The sequence below is a fragment of the Salvelinus sp. IW2-2015 genome, linkage group LG18 (genome assembly GCF_002910315.2).
Source record: "Salvelinus sp. IW2-2015 linkage group LG18, ASM291031v2, whole genome shotgun sequence".
Lineage (NCBI taxonomy): Eukaryota > Metazoa > Chordata > Actinopteri > Salmoniformes > Salmonidae > Salvelinus > Salvelinus sp. IW2-2015.
Genome location: NC_036858.1, coordinates 60,182,510 through 60,207,462, shown reverse-complemented (window position 1 = coordinate 60,207,462; position 24,953 = coordinate 60,182,510). Strand labels below are relative to the sequence as shown.

Below are 24,953 nucleotides of genomic sequence, written 5' to 3'. Positions count from 1 at the left end.
TAGGATTGGGCTCCAGTCTTCCACGGCCATGTCAAGAAGGTATTCCGCCACAGATAGAGCAATGAGAAAGATATTTAACCGGATGTATAAATGTGAAGCATCCGCTTGGCGTTTCCACTCACTACCTTATATGGTGGTTAGAGAAGGCGCAGTGGCCAGTGGGAGAAGATGGAGCGAGATGGATTGTGGACGAAATTCTGACAAATGTTCTCATCGATTAAACATTTGATCTCAACAGTTTTCTGTTCCCAAAACTATAATTTATTACGAACAGAGTGGACTAAGTTTTGTAGTCTTTACCCTTTGCCAAATGTTTAAAAAATTGCGTTGTTTAGAAGGAGTACAGTTGCGAATTGAGTTATCACACACGCGCACTTTAGAGTAGGCGTTCCCTAAAGGAAATAGCCAAATACATGCTAGAACGCGGCAATAGGATCTCGCTAGCCAGGTTGCGCATGCTCGTGCTTGGCTCTGCCCCCTTCATTGTTCTGCCTACTATGACTAATTTGTTCCCATTGAAAACGACAGGCTGTGGATAGCCAGGCTCAGCAAGGGAAGATTCTGCAAATGGAAAAGCTTAATGGGAAGAAGATTAAAAGCAATGTACCTCAAATCCCATTTTATTTGTCACATGCGCTGAATACAACAGGTGTAGTAGACCTTACAGTGAAATGCTTACCTGGTGCTTATGCTATGTTGAGCGGAGTCATCAATGAGGTCACAATATCTATGTCCATAGATGATATTAAAGAAAATGTACAGATAGGATTCCTTAGTTTCAATGTTTGAGAATTTGTCCCATATGCACTGCATTGTCACTGACTTTGAATAAAGCCAGAGTTTCTATGTATGTGGATGACTCAACACTATACACGTCAGCTACTACAGCGACTGAAATGACTGCAACACTCAACAAAGAGCTGCAGTTAGTTTCAGAGTGGGTGACAAGGAATAAGTTAGCCCTAAATATTTCTAAAACTAAAAGCATTAAACAAAACACTCACTAAACCCTAAACCTCAACTAAATCTTTTAATAAATAATGTGGAAATTGAGCAAGTTGAGATGACTAAACTGCTTGGAGTAACACTAGATTGTAAACTGTCATGGTCAAAACATATTGACGCAGTCGTAGCTAAGATGGGGAGAAGTCTGTCTATAATAAAGCAATGCTCTGCCTTAACAACACTATCAACAAGGCATGTCCTACAGGCCCTAGTTTTGTCACACCTTGACTACTGTTCAGTCATGTATTTATTWATTTATTTTGCTCCTTTGCACCCCATTATTTCTATTTCTACTTTGCACATTCTTCCACTGCAAATCTACCATTCCAGTGTTTTACTTGCTATATTGTATTTACCTCGCCACCGTGGCCTTTTTTTGCCCTTATCTCACCTCATTTGCTCACATTGTATATAGACTTATTTTTGTACTGTATTATTGACTGTATGTTTTGTTTATTCCATGTGTAACTCTGTGTTGTTGTATGTGTCGAATTGCTATGCTTTATCTTGGCCAGGTCGCAGTTGCAAATGAGAATGTGTTCTCAACTAGCCTACCTGGTTAAATAAAGGTGAATTTTGTTAKATATTTTTTTATGTGGTCAGGTGCCACAAAAAAGGACTTAGGAAAATTGCAATTGGCTCAGAACAGGGCAGCACGGCTGGCTCTTGGATGTACACAGAGGGCTAATATTAATAATATGCATGTCAATCTCTCCTGGCTTAAAGTGGAGGAGAGATTGACTTCATCAGTACTTTTATTTATGAGATGTATTGACATGTTGAATGCACCGAGCTGTCTATCTAAACTACTGTCACACAGCTCGGACACCCATGCATACCCCACAAGAAATGCCACAAGAGGTCTCTTCACAGTCCCCAAGTCCAGAACAGACTATGGGAGGCACACCGTACTACATAGAGCCATGACTACATGGAACTCTATTCCACAACAAGTAACTGACGCAAAAACATCTTATGGAACAGCGGGGACTGTGAAGCAAATCAAACATGGGCACAGACACATGCATACACACACCCACCCACACACACACACACACACAAACGATAACATACGCACTATACATACACATGGATTTAGTACTGGAGATATGTGGTAGTGGTGGAGTGCCTGAGGGCACACAGTGTGTTGKGAAATCTGTGAATGTATTGTGTTTTAAAATTGTATAAACTTCCTTCATTTTGCTGGACCCCAGGAAGAGTAGCTGCTGCTTTGGCGGCATATTAAATACAAAAAATACAAATTGTTTTAAATGCCAAAGAATGGGACATGAAGCTGCTCAGTGTAAAGGAAAGAAAAGATGTGCCAAGTGCAGAGAGGAACATGATTACGGTGATTGTGGAAGCAATGTGAGTGCTGTAATTGTGGGGGAGAACACAGTGCAGCATTTGGTGGATGCCAGGTGCAGAGAGAGGTTAGAGAGTTCCAGAGATATAGGATCAGTCATAATGTGCAGAGGCTGTAAGACATATTGGTAGAACTACACTGCGGACTGATGGAGCTTACATGGATGTTCCTGTAGTAGCAACTGTAGTCATTGCTTCTACTGGTCTTGGCATGGTTTTGAGGCCTGCTCATAAAATCTTGAACTCATGAATGTGCGGTGTCAAATGACACTTTGATAATTAATAAAGTTGACTTCATAGCTTTAATTGGTACGGTTATCAATACAACTCGGTTGTGGAAAGCAGAAATGCCAGGATGAAGGTTATTGTGGAGATGGCAGAAGAGATATTGTGGGTAACATACGTTACTGTTGAAATGGTTGCTGACATGCTGAACACTCCTAAGGGTGGATTTTTTCAGCATAATATAGATCAAGTTTAATGGGGTTGGGCAGTTTTTTGGGGGAGAGGGTGTGGTAGAAGTTAGTAGGGATTTATTTGGTTTAGAATTTTCATGGTAGTATAGAATTGGGCAGATCATGATTGATCGGACATTCAAGCACAGTAGGTGACTACATTCACTTTAAACATTTGTTTGCAGTCTGCCATGATATCATAGAAGAAGCAAAAGAAGAAGTGCTGTGGTCTGTCTTGGGTTAGTTATAAACACCTTTGATCCAGGCCTTACAAAAAAAGATTTGAGTTTTGAAACTGCAGTCAAAGTGCAGTAACTGCAGTCGACTATGGTATTTTGGACGCAGTAATTGCAGAATAACTCTAGTAGTTATACTGCACTCTAAAATCACTGCAGTAAAAAAAWWKWTATTTTGGACGCAGTATTTGTCGCATACTGCAGTTATACTACACCCTGACTGCAATCTTTTTTCATAATGGAGCTTTTGTCAAATTAAAGTCAGATTTGACTTTTCACAGCAGGTTAAGAGAACTTAGGGAGCAGGTTAGGATAATACATGTAGCAGGTTAAGAGAATTAGGTAAATGTTTAGAAAAGGTTTAGGGTTAGTTAAAATCCCCCCAAATTCTACTTTTGACGTTCATTTGACTAAAGCTGGATCCCTTAAGATTCCTGGTGTTTGTGATGCTCGTCGTTTGGTGCGACGCAGACAGGGTGGCGTGAGTGGTGAAAAATAAGAATCGGTCTGTCCTTTTCAGTTTTGATGTTGAGTCTTTGCCTGACATAGTGATGGTAGGAAATATAAGTTATCCCGTGCAAGCTTTTGTGCCGAATACATTACGTTGTTACAGGTGTCAAGCTTATGGGCATGTCACAGCAGTATGTAGGAGGGAGGTTCCTAGGTGTGAGAAGTGTGCAGAAGGGCATGAGACAAAGGAATGTGTAGCACTGGGGAAAGTAGTGGTATGTGTTAATTGTAGGGGTGTCCATGAGGCTGGGGATCAAAAATGTCTGGTCAAGAAAGGCAGGTTGAGGTTTCCAGGGTTAGAGTAGTGCAGAAGTTGTCTTATGCTGAGGCAGTGAAGAAAGTTGAGGTGGTGGTGGCAGCTGCAGAGAGGTATTTGGGTGTGCGAGACTTGAYGTCAGAAGAGTTACAGGGTGTGTTAAGTGGTGGTGTCCCATCCTTTCAGGCTGTTGGCCTTAGGTAGAACTAAATAGATTTAAATAGTGGAGTAGGTTGGTAGGTTTAGATGGTAGGGTATTTTTTTTGTTTTTAATTTAAAGATTCAAGCGAAGTTTAAGGGAGTTATACTCCAGTGTAGTAGGTGGCGGAAATGCTAAATGTATTTGATGCCAACCGCCGTTGAACCTCAAAGAAGAAGAATGAGCTGGATCCCTTCACGCAATGACCGGTTTCCACTCGTCTTCCCATGATGCAACGCACTGAGTGGAATTTTTCAAAACGAGTCAGCGATGGCGGAACAAACAAGCAGGGAGGTGGTAACGGGGAGCGTAGAGACAACGAATATATTCACAAATGATCACAACCTCCGATCAAAAATGTGTCTCCCAACTTCGCAAGGAAAAGGGCTCAACATACACATTAAATCCGACACCAAATGTAACGTCCCGAGCCGAACAAACGACTTCTCAGACGAACAATCAGCTACGGAAACCTCGGGGCGACTATCCCAGGAAACACCGACAACAACAAGCAAATGTAACACACCAAACAGCTCAAAGTCAGATGAGATTAAATCCAAAGATATCGTAGTAACCACGGAAGATAAGGAAAACTACATCCTCTCCTGTGTTTCTGATGTTGGTCGGTCTCTCTTCTATTCCTATTCACTTGCGCATGATGTTCACGTGTTGCTATTCGTAGGTAGCTACAGTACTTGTAGCTACGATATCTCTCTGTGTCCATGATAAATGTATCATACGTCAGTCAGCCAGGTCATACGCATGATATGTCAGGTGATCAATTCTTTGAAACATAGCTGTAGAAATTGTTTGTATTGTAAAATAAGCTTATTGAACCAACAACTTTTATGACAGCTTAGTCTCTCTGACTGGTTGCCTGCCACCATGGTGCCTAGGCTGTCATTAGTCTCGGAAACCCAGAACCTATCTCCCAAAAAGTAATTTGACAGTGATCTGCTCAAATTCTGAGGTGGACCTATCAGATGATTCTATTGTGTTGTATCCACAGATCCGTCATCCGCAGACAGTACCTGTCAGGTTATCACCGAGACCAGCAGCACAGACACAGCCACCACTCTCCCCCCTCTGACCCCCTCCAAGCAGGCTGAGGCTGACGATGCAGCGACGCTACGGAGGGCCAGGGAGGAGGGCCGTGTGGAGGTAGTCTTCCCAGGCTTGGTCACACAGGAGGGCTGCTGCCGCTTCGTCAGTGAGATACTGAAGTGTATCCTTTACCAAAGACAACAGCTGCCCATGACCTATGACCAGCTGGTTTACTCTCAGAAGAGACAGCAAGCTGCCATGCAGGTGAGTGCTGGGCAGTGATGCTTCCAACGTTCTCAACCATGTTTCTCTCACTACTTATTTAACATCAATGACTGTTTTCCCAATTTGTCTTTCTTTGATTCCTTGTTTCATCTCTTCTCACCACCTTCTCAAAATGCATTGGAGAAGGTCGGAGGGGATGAACCTTGGGAACCTCTTGCAATACAGATTTATTCCAATTGAATAAATACTGGCTGCTATAATAGCCCTACTCCTAGCAGTGTTGTCTAGGATCTATGAGTTGCTGTTTGACCCCAGGCCCTCTCTCTTCCTCTTTCCCCCAGAATGAGGAGGCGGTGGGCTGGAGGCCCGGTCAGTCCACTGCAGAAGGCCTGGACTGGAGGAGGTGCCAGCGTACCCTCCAAGACCTTGAGCAGGTGCTACAACAACTGGAAGTGCTCTTCTCCCTCTCCCTGGTCCCCCGTGTGCTCCTCCTGCTCGGCGGCTCCCTCCTCCTTCCCAAGGAGCTGTACGAAGTCAACATGGAGGATGTGATACTAGCCACCGGCGACCGGAGCCTACGCGTCTCCTCGTGTTTGCGCCAAGTCTTCCGCACGCTCTTCGTGGCCGACCTGTTGTCTGACGCTAAACCTGTCCGGCTCACAGCCACGACGGTCATGGTTCTGGCCCATAGGGACTGTGGCGTGGGGTGGTTCCGGCCCAAGCTGGATTTCAAGGTCCCCACACGGGTGAAGAGCCAGGTTATTTCTCTGTCTTGTGACCCCAGTAGTGTCTCTGGGTCTGGGATGTCTGAGGGAGGAGGGCAGACTGCCTGGCAGGACTATGTGTGGTTTCAGGCCCCCTTGACTATCAAAGGCTTCAGCAAGTGACATACAAGGGACAAGGAAGGTACTCTAACCCACAGCCATAGCATAGTATGAGATGAGACAAGGTCCTGTATTYAGAGTCTGAAAGTAAGAGTGCTAATCTAGGATCAGGTCCCCCCTGTTTAAATAATCCTACTTGTACTGATCTGAAGGCAAAACTGGGCCTTCTGAGACACTTCTTTATGAAGTGTCTCAGAGTAGGAGTGCTGATCTAGGTTCAGTTTGACCTTTTGGATCACAATGACTAACATTATATGAACCTAGGGCACCTGATCCTAGATCAGCACTCTGAGACCATTTGTGAATATGGACCTGTGTAAAAGCAGCCCAAGTGTTGACCGAGTGGATTTACACATTTGCCATACCTCTCTTTCAGGGACACCTGTCTCTCTGGCTGCATTTACACAGGCAGTCCAGTTCTGATCTTGTTTTCACTAATTGGTCTTTTGACCAATCAGATCAGCTCTGAAAAAGATCTCATGTGAAATTGAAAAATTATCAAAATTGTGCTGCCTGTGTAAACACAGCGTATGTAACCCTGAGCCTAGTCCAGGGACTGTTTTTATTACAATTCATATGAAAAGCTGTCGGGATCTGTACAGAATTTTTTATTAATTATGTTGTCTTTTAGCTATGTATTTACTTTTAGCTTGGCTATGTGCTGTAATGAAAGCAGTGTTGGTGCTGTTACTGTGTATAATATAGCCTTCTAAAAAATGTTATGGACAGTATGCCTACTTTTCATCTGGTTGAGACGCACCACTGGCTGTACCTGTATTGTACATTCACGTGTCATGGTTTTCAATTGCTTAAAAATGGAGGTCTGAAACAATCTTTTGTAAATATACAGTGCTGTTTGTCAGTTTTAGCATGATCACTAAATGATTTCAGGTTCATTTGAATTGTACACATCTGCAGCTAAAAGCTGAATTATAGTATACATCCCAGGACTAGACTTATTCTGGGAAACCAGCCCCACCAATATTAGACACTACAAAAGACTTAACAAGCCAGACATTACAGGGTTGTCACAATAGATGTGATTACAGCAGTAGTGCATTATTGCAACAAGGACAGGAGAAGGAAAGAGCTGAAACATCTGATTATATGTTGCTTCCACAGTTCTTGTTCAATATGGAAGACATTTGTAACCTGAATGTGTTAGTGCTGGTCAATTATGTTTTGACTGATAGTGCACATTATCAAATGACTAAGCTTTATTCATATTACATTGATCTTAAATTATAATAGCATTGTTTGACAGAGTATTTCAAATATTGACTTGATAAGACAGTTTGATTTTGAGCTTTGATAACAGTATAAAATTGTTTTAGAGAAACTTGGACTATTAGTAGTTAGTTGTGCACCTCTGTGATAACACTAAGTCCCTGAAGTGCTGTTGGTTGTCTTCCTGGCACTTGGCTGGGGAGTGCAGTGAACATACCTGGGTTATGTTCATTACATACCAAACCCATGTCCCACCCCTTCTCCTGACGGTCCCAAACGCTTCCTACCTCTTCCTTGGCCCTAACCCATTTCTTGGCCCTAATTTCATTTCTGCAGATCTTTATTAAGGTGTCAGCAAATATGGTGTGAGCTTCACCACTGCACTTCTTCTACCTATCCAGAATCTACAGAACTGCAAACATCGAGGGGTTTGTGCCAGGTGGTAGGGAGCAATTTGGGACTGGCTGTTGTTGCATCAGCCCTACAACTTCTCCACCTTCCTAACAAACTGCAGCAGGTTGTCGGCCAAGAGCTGTGCCTCTTCGAAGGCAGCGAAGTGGCTTCCCTGGGGGAAGTGGGAGTAGATGTTCCTACGGCTGGGGCACATGCATTATCTCATTAAGGAATGTCGCTAAGCCTGTAGGCACATACTGTACACCATCTTCCTGAGGACACGAGAGAGAACAAACACTGCAACACAATTACATTTTATTTACAGCAGACACTCATTTAGCATGCGCTCTTTCCCAGGGTGAATTAGAATCAGTCCATTCAACTAAAGTAGGTCAAACAACCACTTAGAGCCCCTCATTATTGGGAGCCTGCTATCATAAAGCAAGCATGATTAGGGCTCTGTAATTAAGTTGGTCATGAGTTCAAGTCCTGCAAGGATCACATACAACTACAAATGTACAGTAAGTTACTTATGGTATATTAAGTAGCATTACTGTTGTCATTAAACGGGTATTAAATGACAGGCCCTGTAGAGAGAAAGCCAACAGCCTTATGTCATTATGGAGCACTGTGCAGCAACACAAACACTCGTTATCCAGTCTGTTCTCGATGTTGGTCTTGAGGTTCTCTTTCTAGAACCTCATGGCAGCGACGATGGAGCCGGTGGTCCAGTAGATCATGGTGTTGGTCAGCAGGTAGTCCAGGGTGAACTTCATAAAGATAGGAAAAAGAAAGGACCAATCAGCAGCTCTGACAACAGGAAGAATGCTGTGTCTGCATCTGAAATGCTACTCCATTGTCTATATAGTGCTCTATTTTTGATCTGTGTCAAATGTAGTGCACTAGAAAGGATTGGGGTGCCATTTGGGATGCARTTATAACCAGCAGCTGATAGGACTGGCCATCAAAAGGGGGTGGATTTCTCCTCTAGCCCCCCCGTCTTCCAAGTCCCGGTCACACTTTATTTGGATACTCCGGATAGTCCATCTGTATACAGTTGAAGTCGGAAGTTTACATACACTTAGGTTGGAGTCATTAAAACTTGTTTTTCAACCACTCCACAAATGTCTTGTTAACAAACTAGTTTTGGCAAGTCGGTTAGGACATCTATTTTATGCATGACACAAGTCATTTTTCCAACAATTGTTTACAGACAGATTGTTTCACTTATAATTCACTTGTCACAATTCCAGTGGGTCAGAAGTTAACATTCACTAAGTTGACTGTGCCTTTAAACAGCTTGGAAAATTCCAGAAAATTATGTCATGGCTTTAGAATCTTCTGATAGGCTAATTGACATCATTTGAGTCAATTGGAGGTGTACCTGTGGATGTATTTCAAGGCCAACTTTCAAACTCAGTGCCTCTTTGCTTGACATCATGGGGAAATCAAAAGAAATCAGCCAAAAATTGTAAACTTTCACTGTCTGGTTCATCCTTGGGAGCAATTTTGAAATGCCTGAAGGTACCACGTTCATCTGTACAAACAATAGTATGCAAGTATAAACACCATGGGACCACGCAGCCGTCATACCGCTCAGGAAGGAGACGCGTTCTGTCTTCTAGAGATGAATGTACTTTGGTGCGTGAAGTGCAAATCAATCCAGAACAGCAAAGGACCTCGTGAAGATGCTGGAGGAAACGGATACAAAAGTATCTATATCCACAGTAAAAACGAGTCCTATATCGACATAACCTGAAAGGCCGCTCAGCAAGGAAGAAGCCACTGCTCCAAAACCGCCATAAAAAATCCAGACTACGGTTTGCAACTGCACATGGGGACAAAGATTGTACTTTTTGGTCTGATGAAACAAAAATAGAACTGTTTGTTCATATGACCATTGTTATGTTTGGAGGGAAAAAGGGAGGCTTGCAAGCGAAGAACACCATCCCAACCGTGGCAGCCTGGGCAGTGCAGCATCATCTTGTGGGGGTGCTTCTGCAGGAAGGACTGGTGCACTTCACAAAATAGATGGCATCATGAGGAAGGACAATTATGTGGATATATTGAAGCAACATCTCAGGACAGAATTCTCAAGATCAGTCAGGAAGTTAAAGCTTAGTCGCAAATGGGTCTTCCAAATGGACAATGACCCCAAGCAACTTCCAAATTTGTGGCAAGATGGTTAAGGACAACAAAGTCAAGGTATTGGAGTGACCATCACAAAGCCTGACCTCAATCCTATAGAAAATTTGTTGGCAGAACTGAAAAAGTGTGTGCGAGCAAGGAGGCTTACAACCTGACTCAGTTACACCAGCTATATCAGGAGGAATGGGCCAAAATTCACCCAACTTTTGTGGAAAGCTTGTGGAAGGCTACCCAAAACATTTGACCCTAGTTAAACAATTTAAAGGCAATGCTACCAAATACTAATGAGTGTATGTAAACTTCTGACCCACTGGGAATGTGAAAGAAATAAAAGCTGAAATAAATCACTTTCTACTATTATGATTCACATTCTTGAAAATAAAGTGGTGTTCCTAACTGACCCAAGACAGGGAATTTTACTAGGATTAAATGTCAGGAATTGTGAAAAACTGAGTTTTCAAATGTATTTGGCTAAGGTGTAATGTAAATCTGACTTCAACTACAGTGGGGCAAAAAAGTATTTAGTCAGCCACCAATTGTGCAAGTTTCCCACTTAAAAAGATGAGAGAGGCCTGTAATTTTCATCATAGTACACTTCAACTATGACAGACAAATAGAAAGAAAATCCAGAAAATCACATTGTAGGATTTTTAATGTAATTATTTGCAAATTATGGTGGAAAATAAGTATTTGGTCAATAACAAAAGTTTATCTCAATACTTTGTTATATACCCTTTGTTGGCAATGACAGAGGTCAAAGTGTTTCTGTAGTCTTCATAAGGTTTTCACACACTGTTGCTGGTATTTTGGCCCATTCCTCCATGCAGATCCCTCTAGCAGCAGTGATGTTTTGGGGCTGTGCTGCGGCAACACGGACTTTCAACTCCTCCAAAGATTTTCTATGGGGTTGAGATCTGGAGACTGGCTAGCCACTCCAGGACCTGAAATGCTTCTTACGAAGCCACTCCTTCGTTGCGGCCGCGGCGGTGTGTTTGGGATCATTGTCATGCTGAAAGACCCAGCCACGTTTCATCTTCAATGCCTTGCTGATGGAAGGAGGTTTTCACTCAAAATCTCACGATACATGGCCCCATTCATTCTTCCTTTACACGGATCAGTCATCCTGTCCCTTTGCAGAAAAACAGCCCCAAAGCATGATGTTTCACCCCCATGCTTCACAGTAGGTATGGTGTTCTTTGGATGCAACTCAGCATTCTTTGTCCTCCAAACACGACGAGTTGAGTTTTTACCAAAAGTTCTATTTTGGTTTCATCTGACCATATGACATTCTCCCAATCTCTCTCTGGATTATCCAAATGCTCTCTAGCAAACTTCAGACGGGCCTGGACATGTACTGGCTTAAGCAGAGGGACACGTCTGGCACTGCAGGATTTGAGTCCTGCGGCGTAATGTGTTACTGAGTAGGCTTTGTTACTTTGGTCCCAGCTCTCTGCAGGTCATTCACTAGTGCCCCCCGTGTGGTTCTGGGATTTTGTTCACCGTTCTTGTGATCATTTTGACCTCACGGGGTGAGATCTGTGTGGAGCCCCAGATCGAGGGAGATTATCAGTGGTCTTGTATGTCTCCATTTCCTAATAATTGCTCCCACAGTTGATTTCTTCAAACCAAGCTGCTTACCTATTGCAGATTCAGTCTTCCCAGCCTGGTGCAGGTCTACAATTTTGTTCTGGTGTCCTTTGACGGCTCTTTGGTCTTGGCCATAGTGGAGTTTGGAGTGTGACTGTTTGAGGTTGTGGACAGGTGTCTTTTATACTGATAACAAGTTCAAACAGGTGCCATTAATACAGGTAGAGTGGAGGACAGAGGAGCCTCTTAAAGAAGAAGTTACAGGTCTGTGAGAGCCAGAAATCTTGCTTGTTTGTAGGTGACCAAATACTTATTTTACACCATAATTTGCAAATAAATTCATAAAAAATCCTACAATGTGATTTTCTGGATTATTTCCTCATTTTTTCTGTCATAGTGAAGTGTACCTATGATGAAAATTACAGGCCTCATCTTTTTAAGTGGGAGAACTTGCACAATGGGTGGGCGTGAACTTAATACTTTTTTGCCCCACTGTATATGTTCTATCAACAAACTATACTGAACAAAAATGTAAACTCAACATGCAACAATTTCAAAGATTTGACTGAGTTATAATTCATATAAGGAAATCAGTCAATTGTAATAAATTCATTAGGCCCTAATCTATGGATTTCACATGTCTGGGAATACAGGTCACATACCTTTAAAAAAAAGTAAGGGCGTGGATCAGAAAACCAGTCAGTATCTGGTGTGACCAACATTTGCCTCATGCAGCGTAACACATCTCCTTCACATAGAGTTCATCAGGCTGTTGATTGTGGCCTGTGGCATGTTGAACCACTCTTCAATGGGTGTGCGAAGTGGTATATTGTGGGGAACTGGAACACGCTGTCGGATAAGTCGATCCAGAACATCCCAAACAAGCTCAATGGGTGACGTCTGGTGAGTATGCAGTCCATGGAAGAACTGGGACATGTTCTGCTTCCAGGAACTGTGTACAAGTCATTCCTTGCGACATGGGTCTGTACATTATCATGCTGAACCAGGTGATGGCGGCGGATAAATGGCACGACAATGGGCCTCAGTCACGGTATCTCTGTGCATTTAAATTTCCCATCTATAAAATGCAATTGTGTTTGTTGTCTGTAGCTTATGCCTGCCCATACCATAACCCCACAGCCACCATGGGGCACTCTGTTCACAACTTTGACATTAGCAAACCGCTCGCCCACACAACACCATACAGGTGGTCTGAGGTTGTGAGGCCCGGTTGGATGTACTGCCAGATTCTCTAAAACAACGTTGGAGGCGACTTATGGTACAGAAATTAACATTAAATTCACTGGCAACAGCTCTGGTGGACATTCCTGCAATCACCATGCCAAYTGCACACTCCCTCAAAACTTGAGACATCTGTGGCATTGAACATTATAGAGTGGCTTTTTATTGTCCCCAAAACAAGGTGCACCTGTRTAATGATCACRCTGTTTAATCAGCTTCTTTATATGCCACACCTGTCAGATGGATTGATTATCTTGGCAAAGGATAAATGCTCACTAACAGGTTTTTATGTGTATGAAACATTTCAGGGATAATTTATTTCAGGTAATGAAACATGGGACTAGCCCTTTACATGTTGCATTTATATTTTTGTTCAGTGTACCTTTTGATAAGCAACTGCTAGGTTAGGGTTAGTTTTAGTAGATAGTTGAAATGTTACTGATAATCTGTAGATAGTCTGTAGAGAAACTACAGATGGACTAATCAAATAAAGTGTTACCCAAGTCCCTGTTGTTGAAGTCAGTCCAGGTGGAAAACGTTTCCAGTCTGTAGAGCCACTGGAGAGTCATTCACCCCTCAACCTGCAAGGGGAGACATTGTCCACAAATTGTATTTATTTATTTTTATTTACATGACTAGAGCCACCTCGAATCCACCCAGTGTAGGTTTCATCATCCAGTGTAGGTAATACATCATATTACTACTTTGAATTTCAGATGGGCAGTTTGTGTTTGACAGTGAGGTAAAAATGATGATCACATTCTCACCAACAGAGTCTGGCTTGGTGGCCTGGATGTGCAGCTAGCCAGTCTCCCTGAGGATCTCATATTTTTTTATTTAATTGTTTTATTTAACTAAGCAAGTCAGTTAAGAACAAATTCTTATTTACAATGATGGCCTACCCCAGCCAAACCCGGACAATGCTGGACCARTTGTGCACCACCCTATGGGACTCCCAATCACAGCCAGATGTGATACAGCCTGGATTTGAACCAGGGACTGTAGTGACACCTCTTGCACTGAGATGCAGTGCCTTAGACCGTTGCGCCACTTTGGATCATATACAATACGTTCCCCTCCATGAAACCTATTAAGCCATACAATCTCCTGACGTCCTCCTGGGTGAACCCAGCCAGGGCAGTTAGCGACCAATCAGGACAGTAAACAGGACACCCAACCCCCTCTGTTTGCCAGTTAACATGTTGAGGTGGAGACCCTTCACACACCTACAGTAGCACAGGAAGAGAGCAATGAATGTGGTCACTCAATTTAGAGAATAAAACAAAGGGGRCTGTCTGCTTAGTGGGGTTTAGTGTTGAGGATTTGACACAAGTTCAATGCACTTAAAACATTTGAATCTCTGTACACTAATGTACCTGCAGCCCTAACCCTTCGATATTTGCAGATCTGAAGGGTCTGGGTATGTGTAAGCAGTATAGTGGTGGCGCTTCCACCATATTGCTTGCTTCCACCTGTTGGATTCGGGGGGTAAACTTTGAACATGGATATACTAAAGACATGATAGATCAGAAGCATGGTATATAAATGATTGAAAGAGACTCGTTTTTATGTCAGAAGTTAATGGTTCTCTGTAGAAAGACAGAGTGGCTGTGGAATGTGCTGGGTGGACGGGAGGGAGTCACGGGAGTGCGATAGGTGATACTAGAAGACATCTGTGGATTAGGTGAAGGAGGGGTTGAGGTCAGGAGATCAGGTCAGATCCCTTGAAGGGAGAAATAATGGTTTATTATCTTCTTACCCTCTTCCTGTCGAACTATAAGATGTATGTATTGGAGAGAAGGAGGGGTGTCTAAAGTTGAGTATATATACTTGTGATGGTGGGAACATGTCTTTGTCTGAATTACAGCTGTAATGACCCTTTGGTAAGAATTACATTTGGTTAAGCTTCTCTAGTGTCCGTTATTTACTCTGAAAAATAAGAACCTAACACACCTAACAGATCAACAAAGATGAAGAGGTCCAAGGGGAAGAACAATTGGGGCAAGCTGTCTCTCTGTTCTTAGGGTGTGTCCTGATTTTCACCCAAAGTATACAGATGAACACTTTTTTCTCATGGATTAAACAATGCTGGCAAATCRCTCCAGCCAATGCTTACACCAATCACATGCTTTGAAATCCATGATTGGGAGTGTGCAAGTGCAYACATCTAGAAAAGAGTGGAGAATTGGGACTCTGTTCTTACTGTGGCTTCATCTGGGCCATGTTGGTATTGATGAGTGAGCTTGTGGAAGACCCTCGCTGCATCCAGAGTGTTAAAGTCTGCCGGGAGGGACACCACAGAAGAAGAGCGGATACAATGAGTTAGCATGACACCAGAGGAACCATAGCCCTTAGTAGCCTACCTAGTCCTAGTACAGTGAACTAATAGTAAGACTTTGCTGAATGGGTCTTGGTTAAAAAGTAAAACGAAGATCAATTACCAGAATCAGAAAATGACAATGGACAATAACGTATTCTTCTTCGTGAATCTCCTTATTGTATTCACATTGAACATTTATTACTATTATACCTTCTAGTGTACAAACTTTTACAGATGCATCATTGAGAGCATTCTGTCGGGCTGTATCACCGCCTGGTCTGCAACTGCACAGTCCGCAACCGCAGGGCTCTCTAGAAGGTGAGTCAGTCTGACCAACGCATCACCGGGGGCATACTGCCTGCCYTCCAGGACATCTACAGCACCCGGTGTCACGGGAAGGCCAAAACGATCATTAAGGAACTCAGACATCCAAGTCACGGTCTGTTCATCCCGCTACCATCCAGAGGGCGAGGTCAAATCAAATCAAACTTTATTTTTCACATGCGCCAAATACATGTGTAGACCTTACCGTGAAATGCTTACTTAGAAGCCCTTAACCAACAGTGCAGTTCAAGAGAAGTAAAGAAAATATTTACCAAATAAACTAAAGTAAAAAATTATAAAAAGTAACACAATAAAATAACAGTAACAAGGCTATATGCAGGGGGTACCGGTACCGAATCAGTGTGCGGGGGTACAGGTTAGTTGAGGTAATTTGTACATGTAGGTAGAGGTGAAGTGACTATGCATAGATAATAAACAGCGAGTAGCAGCAGTGTACAAAATAAATGGGGGGGTCAATGTAAATAGTCCGGTGGCCATTTGATTAATTGTTCAGCAGTCTTATGGCTTGGGGGTAGAAGCTGTTAAGGAGCCTTTTGGTCCTAGACTTAGCACTCCGGTACCGCTTGCCGTGCGGTAGCAGAGAGAACAGTCTATAACTTGGGTGACTGSAGTCTCTGAAAATTGATTGGGCTTTCTTCTGACACCACCTATTATATAGGTCCTGGATGGCAGGAGCTTGGCCCCAGTGATGTACTGGGCCGTACGCACTACCCTCTGGAGATCCTTACGGTCAGATGCCGAGCAGTTGCCATACCAGGCGGTGATGTAACTGATCAGGATGCTCTCGATGGTGGAGCTGTAGAACTTTTTGAGAATCTGGGGACCCATACCAAATCTTTTCAGTCTCCTGAGGGGGAAAATGTTTTGTTGTGCCCTCTTCACGACTGTCTTGGTGTGTTTGGACTAWGATAGTTTGTTGGTGATGTGGACACCAAGGAACTTGAAACTGTCACGACTTCCGCTCTCCTTGTTCGGGCGGCGCCTGGCGGTCGACGTCACCAGTCTTCTAGCCATCGCCGCTCCACCTTTCATTTTCCATTTGTTTTGACTTGTTTTTTCACACACCTGTTTTACATCTCCTCATCACTCTACGTGTATATTATCCTCTGTTCCCCCCCATGTCTGTGCAGTCTTCGACCACCCACCCGAGGGTAGAGCGGCGGGTGAACGCCTCTTCCACCTGAGACAGGGGACGAAGAGCGCCCAGGAGTTCGCCCTGTAATTTCGGACGCTGCAGCCTGCGCGAGGATGTCCGTCGGGAGTTGGCCTGCAGAGATACCACCCTCACMTTCGACCAGCTGGTGGACYTGTCCATTCGGTTGGATAACCTGCTGGTCACCCGCGGAYGTCCAGAGAGGGCTCTGTCGGTTCCCTCTCCCAGCACCACCTCTCCGGTGCCTATGGAGCTGGGAGGTGCTGCGATCAGGGAGGCCGGAGGAGGGGCCTTCACGTGCACCATCTGTGTCCGCAGAGGTCACACTGCCAGTCGTTGTCGGGTTGGTTCCTCTGGGGTTCGAGGCAGCAGGCAGGGCACTCTGGAGTCACCCCAGGTGAGCCTGCACCACTCTCATCCAGAGCCCTCTGTTGTACACATGTTTGTGCATGTAATATTTCCTCAGTTTTCCCCGCATTCCCAGCATAAGGCGCTCATCGAATCAGGCGCGGCTGGGAATTTTATTGACAGAGCATTCGCCCATAGTTTAGGGATCCCTATTGTTCCAGTGGTTAGGCCTTTCCCAGTTCACGCTTTGGACAGTCGACCATTAGGGTYCGGGTTGATTAGGGAGGCCACCACTCCCCTGGGCATGGTGACGCAGGGGGGTCACGAGGAGAGAATCAGTCTCTTCCTCATTGATTCTCCTGCGTTTCCCGTGGTACTTGGCCTTCCATGTTTATCTCGTCATGACCCCACCATTTCATGGCAACAGAGGGCTYTCACGGGGTGGTCGCGGGAGTGCGCGGGGAGGTGTTTAGGGGTTTCAGTTGGTGCTACTACGGTGGAAAGTCCAGACCAGGTCTCCACCGTGCACATCCAAATCAAATCAAATGTATTTATATAGCCCTTCTTACATAGCTGATATCTCAAAGTGCTGTACAGAAACCCAGCCTAAAACTCCAAACAGCTAGCAATGCAGGTGTAGAAGCACGGTGGCTAGGAAAAGTTCCCCTAGAAAGGCCAAAACCTAGGAAGAAACTTAGAGAGGAACCAGGCTATGAGGGGTGGCCAGTCCTCTTCTGGCTGTGCCGGGTGGAGATTATAACAGAACATGACCAAATGTTCAAATGTTCATAAATTACCAGCATGGTCCAATAATAATCACAGTAGTTGTCGAGGTGCAACAAGTCAGCACCTCAGGAGTAAATGTCAGTTGGCTTTTCATAGCCAATCATTAAGAGTATCTCTATCGCTCCTGCTGTCTCTAGAGAGTTGAAAACAGCAGGTCTGGGACAGGTAGCACGTCCGGTGAACAGGTCAGGGTTCCATAGCCACAGCAGAACAGTTGAAACTGGAGCAGCAGCACAGCCAGGTGGACTGGGGTCAGCAAGGAGTCATCATGCCAGGTAGTCCTGAGGCATGGTCCTAGGCTCAGGTCCTCCGAGAGAGAGAAAGAAAGAGAGAAAGAGAGAATTAGAGAGAGCATACTAAATTCACACAGGACACCGGATAAGACAGGAAAGTACTCCAGATATAACAGACTGACCCTAGCCCCCACACATAGACTACTGCAGCAACAACTGGAGGCTGAGACAGGAGGGGTCAGGAGACACTGTGGCCCCATCCGATGATACCCCGACAGGGCCAAACAGGCAGGATATAACCCCACCCACTTTGCCAAAGCACAGCCCCCACACCATAGAGGGATATCTTCAACCACCAACTTACCATCCTGAGACAAGGCCGAGTATAGCCCACAAAGATCTCCGCCACGGCACAACCCAAGGGGGCGCCAACCCAGACAGGAAGATCACGTCAGTGACTCAACCCACTCAAGTGACGCCACCCTCCTAGGGAGCGCATGAAGAGCACCAGTAAGCCAGTGACTCAGCCCCTAATAGGGTTAGAGGCAGAGAATCCCAGTGAAGAGAGGGGAACCGGCCAGGCAGAGACAGCAAGGGCGGTTCGTTGTTCCAGAGCCTTTCCGTTCACCTCACACCTCCTGGGCCAGACTACACTCAATCATATGACCTACTGAAGAGATGAGTCTTCAGTAAAGACTTAAAGTTGAGACCGGTCTGCGTCTCTCACATCCCCCTGAATATGTCGATTGGCTCTCGCCTTCTCCAAAAAGAAGGCGACTCAATTACCACCCCATCGACGCGGGATTGTGCGATAAATCTCCTGGTAGACGCCACACTTCCAGGAGTCACGTGTATCCCCTGTCACAGGCGGAGATGGCGGCTATGGAAACATATGTCTCCGAATCCCTCGTCAGGGATACATTCGGTCCTCCACTTCACCCGCCTCCTCGAGTTTCTTTTTTGTGAAAGAAGAAGGAGAGGTCTGCACCCATGTATTGACTATCGAGGTCTAATCAGATCACTGAGGTACAGTTACCCGCTGCTCTCATAGCCACAGCGATGAGTATATGCACGGGGCACGTTTCTCACCAAACTAGATCTCAGGACGCTTACAACCTGGTGCGTATCCGGAGGAGACGAGTGGAAGACGGCTTTCAGTACTACCTCAGGCCATAATGAGTACCTCGTCGTGCCGTACGGTTGATGAATGCTCCATCAGTCTTCCAAGCCTTGTGAGATGAGATTTTCAGGGACCTGCACGGGCAGGGTGTAGTGGTGTATATTGATTACATTCTGATATACTCCGGTGCACGCTCCGAGCATGTGTCCCTGGTGCGCAAGTTGCTTGGTCGTCTGTTGGAGCATGACCTGTACGTCAGGCTGAAAATGCCTGTTCTTCCAACAGTCGCGTCTCCCTTCCAGGGTACCGCCTCACCTCAGGGTGGAGATGGAGAGTGACCGCATTTCAGCCGTGCGTAATTGGCCGATTCCCACCACGGTAAAGGAGTGCAGTGGGTTACTAGGGTTGCCAATTACTACCTGAGGTTTATCCGGGGTTTTGGTCAGGTAGCGGCTCCCATTACCTCACTGCGGAAGGGAGGACCGGTAAGTTTGCGGTGGTCGGGCTAGCAGACAGGCTTTGGTTCACCTAGAGCCTCTGTTTACCTCGGCTCCCCTGCTGGCCCATGGGATCCCTCTTTGGCGTTCATAGTGGAGGTGGACTCGTCCGAGGCGGGGATAGGAGCCGTGCGCTCTCAGCACTCGGGCACGCCACCGAGCAAAACTATGATGTGGGGAGCGGAGCTGTTGGCTGTGGTCAAGGCTTTGAAGGCGTGGAGACATTGCTTGAGGGGGCTAAATATCCTTTCTCATCTGGACTGACCACCACAACCTGGAGTACATCCGGCCCCACACGTCACCTTCCTCTGGTCATCCTGGGATTGGTCAGACGGTGCACTGTTTGAGTGGGAAGTACTGTGGTGCCTACCTTGCGCAAGAATGTGAGGGTTTATGTCCTCCTGCTCGGGTGTCGCCCAGTGTAAGGCTCCTAGGCTCCTGCCCAGAGGGAAGCTACCACCCTTACCCGTTCGCCCCAACGGCCTTGGTTGCACCTGTCGGGGGGTTTTCTTACCGATCTCCCCCCTCACAGGAAACACCACGACTCTGTCATTGGGATCGGTTTTCCTAAGTTCCCGTCTCCTCCCTCTGCCCGGTCTCCCGACGGCCCTACAGACTGCGGAGGCCTTGTTTACGCACGTCTTCCGCACTACGGGGTACCTGAGTATATAGTGTCTGATCGAGGGTCCCCAGTTCACTTCGAGGGTCTGGAAGGCGTTCATGGAACGTCTGGGGTCTCGATCAGCCTTACTCGGGGTTTCATCCCGAGAGTAATGGGCAGGTGGAGAGAGTGAACCAGGATGTGGGCAGGTTTCTGCAGTCTTATTGCCAGGACCGGCCGGGGAGTGGCGCATTCGTGCCCTGGGCCGAGATGGCCCAGAACTCGCTCCGCCACTCCCTCCACTAACCTCTCCCCCTTCCAGTGAGTACTGGGTACCAGACGGGTCTGGCGCCTTGGCATCAGAGTCAGACCGAGGCTCCTGTGGTAGACGACTGGTTCAGCGCGCGGAGAACATGGTATGCCGCCATGTCACCTCTCAGCGGCCGTGCTGCGCCAGAAAACCAGCGCAGACCGTCACCGCAGTGAGGCCCCGGTGTTCGCACCGTCTGGCTCTAGACCCGAAACATGCCCTCCACCTGCCCGCCTGCCGGAAGCTGGGTCCGCGGTTTGTGGGGCCATTAATGTCCTGAGGAGAGTGAATGAGGTTTGTTACAGGTTACAGCTTCCCTCCGATTACCGTATTAACCCCTCGTTCCATGTGTCTCTCCTCAGGCGCGGTGGTGGCTGGCCCGCTCCAGGAGTCTGAGTTGCGGGAAGTTCCTCCGCCCCCTCTGGACATCGAGGGGGCCCCGGCGTACTCCGTTGCTCCATACTGGATTCGATGGCGTCGCGAGGGGCCTTCAGTACCTCGTGGAGTGGGAGGTACGGCCCAGAGGAGAGTGCTGGGTTTGGTGGAGGACGTGTTGGACTCTTCAATGCTGCGGGAGTTCCACCGTCTCCGGCCGGATCACCCTGTGCTTCGCCCTCTGGGTCGCCCCGAGGCCGTGTCGGCGCGCTGCTGGAGCGGGCGTCAGGGAGGAGTACTGTCACGAATCCACGAAGTCGCTCCTCTCCTTGTTCGGGCGCCGCCGCGGTCGACTCACCAGTCTTCTAGCCATCGCCGCTCCACCTTTCATTTCATTTGTTTTGTCTTGTTTTCCCACACCTGTTTACATCTCCTCATCACTCTACGTGTATATTATCCTCTGTTCCCCCCATGTCCGTGTGTGTAATTGTACGTTACGTTCATGTGTGGACGCTTCATGCAGGTTTTCGCCGTGTGTTGTTTAACCCGTGGTATTGTATCGTGTACATTATTTTTGTGACGAGTGCGCTATTCGCTTTTGCCTTTGGCGGGAGTGTCCAGTTGCGTCGACTGTTTTTTCCTTCTGCCAAATAAATGTGGCCTGTTCACTCATCTCTGCTCTCCTGCACCTAACTTCAGTTAACCAGTTGCGCACACCGTTGACGGAAACTCTCAACCTGCCTCACTACAGACCCGTCGATGTTAACGTGGGCCTGTTCGGCCCGCCTTTTCCTGTAGTACACAATCAGCTCCTTTTTATTGCTCACATTGAGGGAGAGTTATTGTCCTGGCACCACACTGCCAGTTTTCTGACCTCTGTCCTAAAGGCTTCGTCATTGTTGTCGGTGATCAGGCCTACCACTGTTGTGTCGTTAGCAAACTTGATGATGGTGTTGGAGTCGTGTTTGGCCACGCAGTCGTGGGTGAACAGGGAGTACAGGAGTGGACTAAGTACACACCCCTGAGGGGCCCCAGTGTTGAGGATCAGCGTGGCAGACGTGTTGTTGCCTACCCAGTGTGGCACGTCGGGAAGTCCAGGATCCAGTTGAAAAGGGAGGTGTTTATGGTGTTGAATGCTGAGCTGTAGTCAATGAACAGCATTCTCACATAGGTGTTCCTTTTGTCCAGGTGGGAAAGGGCAGTGTGGAGTGTGATTGAGATTGCGTCTTCTGTGGATCTGTTGGGGCGGTATGCAAATTGGAGTGGGTCTAGGGTATACGGGATGATGCTGTTGATGTGAGCCATGACCAGCCTTTCAAAGCACTTCCTGGCTACTGACATGAGTGCTACAGGGCAGTAATCATTTAGGCAGCTTACCTTCGCTTCCTTGGGCACAGGGACTATGGTAGTCTGCTTGAAACATGTAGGTATTACAGTCTCGGTCAGGGAGAGGTTGAAAATGTCACATCTGCTCCCACTACGCCCTCTGGTGTCCATCCGGTTTCGTCATAACCTTCAGATCTCCCCCTGTATACTCTCTCTCTCTCTCTCTCTTGGTGTGATTGTGTGGTTGGAGACAGGTGTACTGGAGTCAGAGCAAATCCCTACCAGCTGCATATCGTCCCATAATCAAGACATCTACATAAACTCATTCCTGCCATCAAAACGCTGCCAGATCGTAATCTCTGATCAGTCAGTAATGATTCTAGCCTTTTGTCTTAGCTAAAGATCCTGGTTGCTCTACAGTGCTCGTTCCCTGTCTTACATCATTTTTGTCCTCTCCTTGCAGTACTGCTCTGTCTCCGGCTCCTGTCTCCTGTTCTACAGCTCACCACCAACCACCTTGCTCTGGATATTACTCACCACCATCACCTTGGATTCCCCTCAGGACCAGTTCCCCTGTTCCACGCTGTCAACTCCAACCTCACTCTACACTCCTGGTTATTGCAACTCATCTGAGCTGCCCCAGTTCTGCACTCCCCATTTTCTGTGTTCAATAAACATTTTGTGCATTCATCCCGGTTTCCTCTGCTGAGTCCGCTCTTGGGTTCTCCCCATTCGCTCATCGTAACAGAAAATGTCTGTGAAGACACTTGCCAGTTGGTTCGCGCATGCTTTCAGTACACGTCCTGGTAATCTGTCTGGCCCCGCGGCTTTGTGAATGTTGACCTGTTTAAAGGTCTTGCTCACGTTGATTACCGAGACCATTATCACACAGTCGACCAGAACAGCTGGTGTTCTCGTGCATGCTTCAGTGTTGCTTGCCTCGAAACGAGTTTAAAAGGCATTTTGCTCGTCTGGTATGCTCGCGGCTGGGTTTCCCTTTGTAGTCCGTAATAGTTTTCAAGCCCTGCCACATCCGACGAGTGTCAGAGCCGGTGTAGTTGGATTCAATCTTAATCCTGTATTGACGCTTTGCTTGTTTGATGGTTCATCTGAGGGCATAGCGGCATTTCTTATAAGCGCCTGGATTAGTGTCCCGCTCCTTGAAAGTGGCAGCTCTAGCCTTTAGCTCGATGCGGATGTTGCCTGTAATCCATGGCTTCTGGTTGGGATATGTATTTACGGTCACTGTGTGGACGACGTCATCAATGCACTTATTGATGAAGCCAATGACTGAGGTGGTATACTCCTCAATGCCATTGGATGAATCCCGGAATATATTCCAGTATGTGCTAGCAAAACAGTCCTGTAGCATCTGCCTCATCTGACCACTTCTGTATTGAGCGAGTCACTGGTACTTCCTGCTTTAGTTTTTGCTTGTAAGCAGGAATCGGGAGGAWAGAATTATGGTCAGAGGGTGGGGGAGAGCTTTGMATGCATCTATGTGTGTAGATTAAAGGTGGTCCAGAYTTTATTTTTTTCTCCTCTGGTTGCACATGTGACATGCTTGTTTAAAATGTGGTAAAACTGATTTAAGTTTGCCTGCATTAAAGTCCACTAGGAGCGCCACTTCTGGATAAGCATTTTCTTGTTTGCTTATGGAGTTGGTTGAGTGCGGTCTTAGTCTTCCAAGCATCAGTCTGTGGTGGTAAATAGACACCTAGAATAATATAGATGAGAACTCTCTTGGTAGATAGTGTAGTCTACAGTTTATCATAAGGTGCTCTACCTCAGGCGAGCAATACCTCGAGACTTCTTTAATATTAGACATCGCGCACCAGCTGTTATTGACAAATAGACATACACCCCCACCACTCGTCTTAACAGACATAGCTTCTCTGTTCTGCTGGTGCATGGAAAATCCGCCAGCTCTATATTATCAGTGTTGTTGTTCAGCCACAACTCGGTGAAACATAAGATATTAACGTTTTTAATGTCCCGTTGGTAGGATAATCGTAATCATAGGTCATTTTTCCCCATGATTGCATGTTAGCTAGTAGAACTGATGGCACTGGTAGTTTACTCGCTCGTCTACGGATTCTCCGAAGGCAGCCCGACCTGTGATTTGGGCTGTTCGTTGGACTTGTTAAAGGAAAAAAGTTCTTCCAGTTCGAGGTGAGCAATCGCTGTTCTGATGTCCAGAAGTTATTTCTGGTCATAAGAGACATAAGCAGCAACACTATGTTCAAAATAAGTTAAAGAAATAAGTTACAAACAACGCATAAAAACTAACAAAATAGCACAGTTGGTATGAGCATGTAAAACGTCAGCCATCCTCTTCGCCCCATCTTATTTAATGTCAGTACAGTTGCATCAAAGCTGGGACCGAGAGACAGCTTCTATCTAAAGGCCATCAGACTGTTAAATAGTCACCACCAGCCGGCCTCCGCCCAATACCCTGCCCTGAACTTAGTCACTGTCACTAGTCGGCTACCACCCGGTTACTCAACCCTGCACCATAGAGTCTGCTGCCAATGCACTGTACCAGTCAAAAGTTTGGACACATATTCATTCAAGTGTTTTTCTTTATTTTTCTATTTTCTACACATAGGTAGGTGGGCAGAGCCAAGCACGACTAGCGAGATCTTATTGGCCTGTTCTAGCATACATCTGCATATTTCCGTTAGGGAACGCTTACTCTTTGAAATTCGAGTGTACACTAACTCAGTTGGACTTTGCACTCCTTCTAAACATCACGATTTAAAA

At 46.1% G+C, this 24,953-nt stretch overlaps 1 protein-coding gene across 1 annotated transcript; it reads left to right on the top strand.

Moving 5' to 3' along the window:
- Positions 1-4,237: 4,237 nt before the first annotated feature.
- On the top strand, positions 4,238-7,041 carry mad2l1bp (MAD2L1 binding protein). Its single transcript, XM_024008707.2, has 3 exons — positions 4,238-4,648; positions 5,036-5,334; positions 5,637-7,041. Exons 1-3 carry the CDS (start codon positions 4,297-4,299, stop codon positions 6,180-6,182), a joined length of 1,197 nt encoding a protein of 398 aa, XP_023864475.1. The 5' UTR covers positions 4,238-4,296; the 3' UTR covers positions 6,183-7,041.
- Positions 7,042-24,953: the final 17,912 nt, after the last annotated feature.